The sequence below is a fragment of the Drosophila innubila genome, assembly GCF_004354385.1.
Source record: "Drosophila innubila isolate TH190305 chromosome 3L unlocalized genomic scaffold, UK_Dinn_1.0 0_D_3L, whole genome shotgun sequence".
Taxonomy (NCBI): domain Eukaryota; kingdom Metazoa; phylum Arthropoda; class Insecta; order Diptera; family Drosophilidae; genus Drosophila; species Drosophila innubila.
Window position 1 is genome coordinate 4940738 of NW_022995376.1, and position 10706 is coordinate 4951443.

The window sequence follows — 10706 nt, forward strand, 5'->3', positions numbered from 1 at the left end:
AACGGCAGCAACATGCAATTTATGAATGCCACAACTGCGATTAGCTGCAACTCTGACTGTGAATATGGCTAGAAAAGACTCTTACCTCCTAACAATCTGCTTGCCCCCTGCCCCTGCCTCGCTTCCTACCCCTCTCCCCGTCCCCCTCTCTCAGTCTTTCTGCTGCTTAACGCCCATTTAAAGCTTATGCAATAAAAATAATATTAAATTACGGTCAGCAGACGCCAGGCAAACGTTTCGATATTATTGAATAGTTTGTTAGGGGCACTCAACTCAATACTCAATAGAGACAGCAACAGGGAGGCAGAGAGAGCGACAGAGAGAGGCAGAGTGGTACAGAGAAAGAGACTTAGCAAATGATAGAGCAACAACTTAGCAGATAACTGTCTTCAGTTGTTGCTCAAACTGTTGAGATACGTTTTCAGCGCCTTAACTTAGATATTTAATTGCACAGCGAGATAGATTCTTCAGATATGTGTAGAACTGTAGAATAGCGGCGTGAGATACTTGACAAGAGGTGCAAAGTATTTAATGAGAAAGAAAGTCAATAGATTGTCGTAAAATCAACATTGAGACAAAGTTAGTAAGCTTAAAAATACTTAAGCATCTGTTGACAATGATATTTTTAAGATTTGTTATTCAATATTTCTATAAAAGAAATTAAATCTAAATTTCAAATGATTTTAAAGCTATTTCTAGTAGTAGCTGTATTAAACTTGAGACTGTTGAACTTTAGTATACTAATATACATTCTATGAAGATTCAGATTATGTATGATTTTATTTACCTATTCTTGAGACTTTAATTATTTTATTTAAATATATTTTATATTTCATATTTTTTATTTATCTAATTTTTATATTTATTTTATGGCTTTGGCAATGCTTTCTTAGTATTTATGGTACTTCTCTCTAATCTACAACTCAAGCAGTTAATACATTAGCCTAAAACTACAATTGCTTATCTCTTAGATACTTAAGTATCTAAACTGTAGTTTGGTAGTGTTGGCTTAGCTTCTATTCTAATTAAATTCTATTACGAGCTAAGTTTCCTGTTGCAGTTTATCAATGTAGTAATAGATCTAGTCGAGAGTATCTATAAGATACTACGTTTGGGACTGCTTAACTTTATGAGCTAGTTGTGGTTCCCCTTGCTCAATGTCAGGGATAGAGAGTAAGGGGAAATTGAGAAGGGGAGACTGGGAAAGAGAGGGGAACCCGTTCGATAGCCTCGACTGCATTTTAATGGCATCATTAGGCCCTGCCGTTGGCCATTGGCTACCGGATATGGTTGATCGTTTGTCACTGCGACTAATCCAAGCAGCAGCTGCACAGACCGAGAGAGATAGCCAGAGTAAGAGGGGGAGAAGCGACCGCTCTCTTTGCCCCTCTTACTCTCCTGGTAATTACTATTTAAATGAGTGCATTTTTTATGCATCTTTTTTTTTTTAAGAGTTTATTGCTGTAAACGAAACGATTTTGTAAGTGCCAACAACTTTGAATAAAATGGGGGGAAAATGCAGAGACTTAATCATTGTAAACGGAATTGCGAACTCCATAAATGGCGTCATTGGCATCGGGCAGTTTGCATACCTTGCCCGAGGGTCGATTCAAGCGTTGCTTTATCACATCCAGATCCAGATTATTCACTCGCACCATCAAAGTTGGTTCCCTTTCGTTGGTGCGATACACAAAAGTTTTGTGGCAATTGTCCTGTAGAATTGGTGGCAGATTCTTGGCCGTGGCATCCGGCATTGGGCCCACATTCAATGGGCCAACATCGACGCCAATGCGCGTGTTGCCACAGGAGATGCAACGTATGCCAGAGTTGACAAATCCTGCGGCACGTGGACACGTATCCTTGTCCTCGATCTTGGCCAATCGATTCTCGATATCCTCAAAGTGATCGCGTATGTATTTCTTAAGAGCCGGCATATGAACCTTGTCCAGTTTGCTGTCCAGCATATCCTGCAACTCTTCCATGGTGCCAATAAACGTGAGATTATATTCCTTGACCAATTCCCTTAGGTTCTCAATCTCAATGACACACTGCTTGACAAGTTCAAGGCGTTCAAACAGTGCCTCCGTCTTTTTTAGGAAATTCTTCAATGTCTCGTAGAATGCATTGAGTCCCTTTTGAATGTCCTCGATCTGATCCATCATGGGCGAGGCTATACGCCTCAATAGTTTCTTCATAAAGTCCATATTCTGCAGCAGACTACAGGCAATCTTATTGTCCTCATCACACACGGTGCACAGATCCTCACAGGGTGATGCGTATTCCTCCCAGATCTGTTTCTGATACTTTTTGCTGTTGACCTTGTTGCAAGCACGTATCTGCTGGAAATGTGCATCCAATTTACATTCCAGGCAGGCAATACGTTTCTCCATTGCCTCCACTTTTTCCAGTTCACTGGAAATTGGTTTAATGGTCTCCACACCAAAGGGTAATGGAGAGATCTTTGATCGTTCCAACAAACGCTCCAAACACTTGCCCTCAAATCCTCCAATGGTGACCAGATCCTTGCCACAATCCAGTTTCTTCATCAAGACATTCAACAGACTGTGCAACACGGCAACATTCACATTATTCAACTCCGGTCCACCGAGTGCAATCCGTGCTAATTCCTCCAGAGTTAATTCCATCTTGACAAATCAAATCTTTTCAATTAAATGCAATATTTTAATAATAAATAATATTTTTATTTAAAGATTCAATTGTAACTGTCGTCTTTTGAAGTCGAATTTGTGTTGTAAACTAAACAATTCTGTTTTATATTTTCGTATTTTTCAGATGGTTCTGTCACTTTGATGATGACAACTATGTCAATGTGCCACGCCTTGTAAAACTGCTGGACGAGTACAGTCCCACTGTGGATTGGTATCTGGGCAAGCCGAGCATTTCATCGCCACTCGAGATTCACTTGGACAATGTAAGTATTATTTAGAGAGGGTATTATAAAATCTAAAAAATATATATGCACTTTATTTTTGAAATAAATTTATTAAGAAATCAGTTTCAGGGTTTATTTAGATTAGGGAACGGAAAATAGAACTTATTTTTTTTTTAATATAAATTTTCAAATGATGATTTTACTGGTTTATTTTTCTATATTTTTATTGTGAAAATAAAAAATAAATTTTTTTTTTTTGATAATAATTTGTGTTACACAAATTTTGGTTTTTCTGGAAATAATTCTTTTTAACAGTATTCTATATGTTCTGACCAAACTTTATGAATATCGAGCCAACAAAAATTAAATTTTTGCATGAAAAACATTTTTGTTTTTACGATAATTTCACTAAATCTAAAAAATAATAAAACTGGTGCTAGACATTAAAAAAACTGCCATAAATAACATTTTTTATCGGCACTAGTCAGTCTAGGGTATGAAATCTTTGGTCTGTCAAAGATAAATTTTCTTTCCTGTATTTATGATTTTTTTTTGGTTTTTTTTTTTTGCATATTTTCCAATACTGGTAATTACATGCAGTTGGACGCTGCGATCGCCTTTCTCCTTGTGGATTCGCTGTTGCATTGCATTATTTATGCGCCTGGTCTGGGCCATTTGTCTATGCCGCCATTTGGCTTCCAGCTGCCAGCGTAGGCTATCATTAATAACCGATATGATCTGGCTCAGACGAGAGACTCTATAGAGACTCTATAGAGTCTGTATCTGCTCTGTCTTTTTTCGCTTCGACTCTCTGAACTCGTTCCCAATTCCAATCGGGCTGCTGTTGAGGCATTTGAAATATTGCCAGCTGATCCCGTAATGAATGTGCATGCAACAGTTTTGTCGGCTTTGCTTGCTGACTCTTGGGGCATGCCACACAGTGTTGCCAGTCGCCGTTGCAGTCGCAACACTCGTAGCGAATCAGTTCGTCTGATCCCTAATTGAAAGTCCAAACTTAACGCTTCATTAAGTCAAGCCAAAATCAAAACAAAAAAAAAAAAAAAAAAAAACAAGTTCTCCTTTGGGTTGGGTTCGTTGTGGTTTAAAATTGGGTTTTTGGGTTTCAAGTTTCCCCCAACGCACATGTCCATTTACATGGTCAATTAATCAAGAGTTTCTTAAATTTTTTTTGCTTGCCAAAGTTGATTTTAGTTTGGGTCTTATACTTTGCCAGTTCTTCCGTTAACCTGATTCCTTGCTGTTCTCTCCTTTTTGCAGAAGAATGCGACGACGAACAAGAAGATAACCTTCTGGTTTGCCACAGGCGGCGCTGGTTTCTGCCTCAGTCGTGCTCTGACCCTCAAGATGCTGCCCATAGCAGGTGGTGGCAAGTTTATTAGCATCGGCGACAAGATACGCTTTCCGGATGATGTCACAATGGGTTTTATCATAGGTGAGTGCCCAACTCCTATCAAAAGATACTTTTGCATCCTCAACTAACTCTTTAACTCTCTTCTCTTTTTGCTCTTTTCTTTTGCAGAGCATTTGTTGAAGGTGCCACTCACAGTTGTCGACAATTTCCATTCACATTTGGAGCCTATGGAACTCATACGCTCCGAGACCTTCCAGGATCAAGTGTCCTTCAGCTATGCGCACATGAAGAATCAATGGAATGTTATCAAAGTGTCTGGTTTTGATCTTCAGACCGATCCCAAGAGATTCTATTCACTGCACTGTCGTCTCTTTCCCTACTTCAGCTTCTGCCCGCCCTTATAAAATAAAGCTAGGGTATTTGGGGTGTTTTGGCTGTTGCAGGCGTACGCGGTTCTGAACCAAATTTGGCAAACGTCGAAATAAAAGGGACATAAAAAAACCAATAAGGAAAAAACAAATCTCACCACTGTGATTTAAGAATTAAGTAATCGGTAAAAACAAATGTTAAAATTTAAGCAATTGGTTCTTTTGTATATAATAACTATATAATAGAATTTCAACTCAAACGTTGTGCTTCCTAGAGATTTAAACACTGATAGATAGTTCTCTTCATGCCTTCCAAATACCATCGAAGATTATACTATAAATATTATTGCTTAAGGATATTTGCAATTCCAATATTTTCAACACTCTCCAAGTGCTTCCTTTTTATAGATTTACACACAAAGAGACACACTCTTCCATTGAAGCTAAGCCTTAGTTAAATTAATGGTCTAGTCTATGTTTAAGTTGCAGTTTTAATTAATTAACAATGATATCAATATCATATATAAAACTAAACTGTGTGTATATAATAATATGTATTAATAAATATGCTCTATATTTATATGTATTTTAACTGTAATTTTAGCTTGTAGTTAAATGCTAAACAATGTTTAAAAAATTTTTGTTAACTTTTAATTTGCTTGAATAAAAATCATACAAAAATAAAACAAGCTCGCTGAGTTATGCAAATTTATTGAAAATGTTCAGCTTATTAACATTGCTGTTAAGCTTTACATTGATTGCATTTGAGAGGGATTGACACTGTTAAAGCTGTCAACTGTTAAACTAAACATTGATCTACTTACATTTTAGTCTTGTTAACAGTTGAACGATGTTGCCAACTTCTGAGCAGCGAAAATTTCAGTTTTCAGTGGAAAGATAATCTGAAATAAAAATATTTCGAAAAATGTACTAATTTTTTTTTATTCACTTTTATTAATATGCAATTTTTTTCGAAACTCATCAAACATATTGAGCTTAAGCAATTTTTCTGAGGCTTAACAATTAGTTTATTCAGAATTTTAAGTGTTCAAAATAATGGATATATATTTATTTCTAGTTTTGCTTGGGAAAAATAAGCGAACTCATGAAAAAAAGTTAAAACTCCCGATTGGATTTATGTAAATGATTTCTAGGGAAATGTGTACTCTCACAACACCGCTGTTAAAGCTCTGTGTGCGTATTTAACATTCTTGTAATTGCTTACTACAACATTTCACTGTTATTGCTGCTAATTACTATAGCTGTTAGCTTTTGCTTGTTAACAGCGCTGTTAGGTGTTTTTCATTGCAATTTTGCGTTGAATTCAACTCTTTGGCTTATCGTGTCTGTAGTGGTGGTTGTTGTTGTTGTTGCTGTGAGCTTATCGCTTAAAATTCTGTGTACTTGTTGTTGTTGCTGTTGCATTTTGCATTTTCGTTAACAAAAATACGTTGTTAATTAACGCTAAAAGCCATGTTAAGGCCGCTAAAGCGTTAACTTTTAACGATATGGATCAGAGAAGTCGCCACAGGCAGTGGCAGACAGTGAGAGAGAGAGAGAGACAGTTGGACAGTTGGACAGACATTGACATGTCCACGTCCATGTCCTGTGCAGTCAAAGTCACACACAGGAAGGCGCACAGACACAACAAAACACACAAAACAACACAATACACACACACACACAACTGTAGAGGGTGCCTTTTTGCCTCACGACGATGTTGCCAATGACATGTTGTGAATTTTTATAAAAGACTCACTCGAGTCTCACTGCACTCTTCATTCTTCTCTCTCCTTCTCTCTCTCTCTATCTTTATCTGTGTCTCCCTCTCTCTGTTTTAGCTGATATGTTAAACAGTTCTGGGCAATTATTTTTTGCTTCCTTTCGTTTAGTCGCTTTTATGCAGATAATCAGTTTTTAGTCCATGTCGTTGCACAGTTGGAAGCGCGCTTTTGGGCTTTAATCAATGAATATAAGGCCAAGGCTTAGGCTGTTGGCCAGCTTCAAGTTGTGCTCTGTTCTCAACTCTGGCTGCAATTTTTGTGTCTTGTTCATTTTAATTGCAAGTGAAATCCTTGTCAGCGTTGTCCTGTCCGCCTTTCAGTCTGTCTGTCTGTCTGTCCGTCTGTCTGTCTGTCCGTCTGTCCGTCTGTCTGTCTATCCACGTCACAGCATCGTTGATAATGAATTAATTATCATATATTAAAAGTCAAAGTTAAAGCTGCCTTCGTCGTCGTCATCGTATATAGAGATTATCTGTTCACTTGGGCACGCCTTTGCATATTTTATGTATTTTTTTCTCCTCTCGTTTCTTATTTATTTTTTTGGTATGTAATGAACTCCAGGGTCAGACTTGAGATAAACATTTTGGGGCTTTTCTGGCGCACGCAGTTCGATTTCGATTTTCCAGTCATTCATCATGTTAAAAACCACAAAAATCTCAGTTAAACTTAGACACACACAAAAAAGAGGCATAAAAAAAACCAGTGGCAAACACACACACGCACACACAAAAGATACATTTTTCATTGTAGCGCCGCCTACGTAACGAATTATAAAAAAGTATCTCAGCTTGGGTTGATTTAATTTGCGGCTTGGCTGCTAGCAAACGATTCATTAGATACAAACGTAGCTCAGCCGCAATTTATATTTATGTAAAATCATAATTTTAATTGAATTTTTCAGCTTTGACGAGCGCTCCCAACACACAAAAGATACAAATGTATCTGGCAAGTAGTATTTTTTAGGCCAGGCAACTTCATTTATATGTAGAGCAGGCAACGAGGCGCAAATTACACGAGCGAACGAACAAGGCTCAAAGATGGCATGATAATAAAGGAAGCAGGAGATGAAGTTGGAGTTGGAGGAGGCAAAGTATCTTGTGGATGCAAGCGGCTCGTCAATGCGTGCCCAAAGTATCTGTAAGATGTTTATCTGGGCAACGTTGTCAACCAATTTTGGATGCCAGCGAAATGCCAAAGCCCCAAAAATGGCCAGGCAAATAACTGCTTGCCCCATCGTTCGTCCGTCAGTCAGTCAGTTAGTCATTCGTTGCATGCAGCAAGCCATAAATTAGTGCAACAGCAGCAACAAGTCAAGGCAGCAACAGCAACAGCAGCAACTGTTGCAGCCAGAGCAGCAACAACACCCAAAGCGTTGCAAGTTCAACAGAATTTATGTGGTGCACAGCCCAGCGATCGAGTGGCAGCCTCAAGTTGCTGCCACACAGCAGGTGCAGCTAGCAAGAGGAAGAGCAACAGCAACAGCAGCAGCAACAACAACAGTAACAACAACAGCAACATTGCTGGCTTTCTTGTCTATAATTGCAAAATGAACTCGATGCTGCAGGGATCATAACTTAAAGTCAAACCAGCGAGCAGTTTATGAGGCAAGCATACTAAATTATGTTTACCTCCCTGTTGCAAGCGATTCCTGTTGCTGTTGCAGCTGCAGCTGCAAGCTATTAGTTGCAACTTCCTTAGTCAAATCAGTTTGAATATCTGCTGTTGCATCGTCTACCGTTTGTGCCCGCTCAACTTACAACTTGATTAGTAGGACATGTGCCACCGCCTTTACAAATTTACGCCGAATTTGCCACATGAACGTGCCACTAAAAAATCTGTATAACCAAGTCATAAAAGCAACAGTTGAACAAACTCGACTGTGAGAGTCCCTATTTAATTTTTTTTGTTTATTTATGCACGACTAAAAGCAGTCGGAAAATAAAAAATTACCAAGTATAAAAATTAAGTTAAAGATTAAAAATACAAATACAATTAAAAATAAATTATGAACTATAACGAAAAAAAAAAATTATAGTTAGATCTGGGGTAACCAAAAATTATAAATGATCCAACATTTGTTGCTAGGATTGGGGAAAACCCAGAAAAACCCAATCAGATCAATTAAGATTAGTATTATTTGTTAAAATAAAAATTAAGAAAGAAAAGTACAAGTTATAGAAATATTATTTTCAATGTAATATTAATAACATTATTTTTGAAACGGGATTCGAGCCTAAGTCCCAATACTGTAAAAATTAACGGAGCCGGAGTCCCGAATTTTCCGCATATCTCTGATAGTCCCATATATAAAATCAGGCGGATAGAAGATAAAAAATAAATAGGGACTGTATTTTGTTATTTTTAAAATATGACAACTTTATGAACAATTTAAGAAAACACAAAAAATAAATATGTAGTCCTACAATCTAGTTGTTTTCTCTATTTTTAAGAGTGTTATCTACTATATTAATATTCGCAGTTTAAATTTGTAGATAACTAAGATTTGTATCATCAAAGTGTTTAGGGAATGAAAGATTCCTGATTCTGCCTGTTTTGACAAGCTTGACAAACCCTTTGTACTTGCCAAGTACAGGGTCTAAGCAAAAAAATGAAAAGAAAGAAAATATTTTTGACAAAAGCTGCCGACGCACGATGCTTATCGGGAATGCGCTCCATAAAGGTACTTGGTCTGGAACTACAGCGAGTTGAGGCTGAGATTGTTGTCGTTGTTGCTGCTGTTGTTGTTGCTGTTGTTGATGGTCTGCTGATGGCCCCTTTTGTGGTTGTAATTGTTGCCTGAACGTGCGACGTTTCATCAACAACAGCGCAACAACAACAGTAACAACAACAACAAATAACAACAGAAAAACATGCGATAAAGATAAAGTATTTGCCCCGTGTGTGTCTCAATGTTGTTGTTGTTGCTGTTGTTGTTGTTGCTGTTGTTGTTGTTGCTGTTGTTGTTGTGCTGGGGCGTATGACCTGATAAATGTTTGCGCCTGCGCAACGTTTACAGCCTACACACAATGTACACACACACACACACACACACACACACGCGCGCACTACAATCAGAGGCCGCAAACAAAGGCAAATGACGCGCTTATCAGTTAAAATTAATCAGGCGTTGCCTTTCGCTTGTGGCACGCACTTCACTTTACTTCACTCCAAGTTGACGCTGCTCAAATCTGGCTTAGAACAAACACACACACACTCACACACACACACCTTTCAGCGCCAGTCTCTACTTGTAGTTGTTGCTGTTGTTTTTGTATTTCCAATGAATTTGTTTGCGCTTTCAAAATCTACATGAGTTTTTTTTTGTGTTCTTGTTGTTGTTGTGTTTCTGGTTCCGTTTAATGTTTTTTTTCCTAGTGATTCGCTTGTCATTTTATTTTTCATTATTTTTTCACTTTTATGTTCTTATCAGTTGGCCCAAACACAACTTAAGCCCAGTTCAGACAACTCACGTCAAGTCAAGAGTTCTTATTTTTACTTGGAATAAGAAATGTGGTAGCCTCATTTGACTTGAAACTACGCGTGTATCTTAAGGTTTGCATCTCACAGTAACCACTCAAGTGCACTGTGGGCGTGCCACACACACTCTACACACACACTCATCACACACAAGTATATCTATACTCACATATGCTTAAAATAAGAATCAAGTCAGTTAAACGCCCACTTTTGCCCAGCATTCCAGCGCCTATAATTATAAGCCATAATGGCAACTGGCAAAAAAATATTGAGATAAAAAAAAAGTTCAGCATGCCGAAGATCTGATACCCTTGCGGATCACTGAAGATCTAAAAAAAAATATTAAATAATATGTTATAGTAAGTAAGTGGTTTTCAAACAATAGCATTTCAAAATTAATTTTAATTCAAATATCTTAAAAAAGCAAATAGTTTTTTATAGAAAATATAATTAAATTTTATTTAATTTTCAACGAAACTTCCTTTAAAAGTTTTATGATATTTTCCTAATATGATATTAGCCTGATTTTCATAAACTTTGGTCAGAATGTGTAAAAAAATCTCAATAAAAACAACTTATGAGTTTTCTTGAAATATCTTTAATAACAACAAAGTATTTTTGCAAAGAATATCAAGAAAATATATATTTTTTTTTTGGCAACGTTACACAATTCATATCAATATTATAATACCCCAAAAATCAGCTGAAACAAGCTGGCAAAATCCTCTGCAGCTTCATTGTCAGCTTTAGCTTTAGCTACAACTCTCGACTCCAGTTCCTCAAGTGTTTAATTGCTGAACGCTGTGCTGAAA

The 10706-nt window shown here is 37.3% G+C and overlaps 2 protein-coding genes across 3 annotated transcripts in view; one reads left to right on the plus strand and one right to left on the minus strand.

Annotated features, from left to right (window-relative positions):
- LOC117787744 (fringe glycosyltransferase) overlaps positions 1 to 4766 on the plus strand; it is a 31754-nt gene extending 26988 nt beyond the window's left edge. The window contains exons 5-7 of one of the 2 annotated variants that reach the window (XM_034626347.1): positions 2794 to 2932; positions 4172 to 4346; positions 4434 to 4766. In XM_034626347.1, coding sequence (XP_034482238.1) covers positions 2794 to 2932; positions 4172 to 4346; positions 4434 to 4669 — 550 coding nt within the window. In that variant the 3' untranslated portion in view covers positions 4670 to 4766. Of the gene's footprint in view, positions 1 to 2793; positions 2933 to 4171; positions 4347 to 4433 lie in introns of those variants that run through there. The other variant, XM_034626348.1, reaches the window with a different exon arrangement.
- On the minus strand, positions 1426 to 2669 carry LOC117787745. Its single transcript, XM_034626350.1, has one exon. It carries the CDS (start codon positions 2643 to 2645, stop codon positions 1527 to 1529), a length of 1119 nt encoding a protein of 372 aa, XP_034482241.1. The 5' UTR covers positions 2646 to 2669; the 3' UTR covers positions 1426 to 1526.
- Positions 4767 to 10706: the final 5940 nt, after the last annotated feature.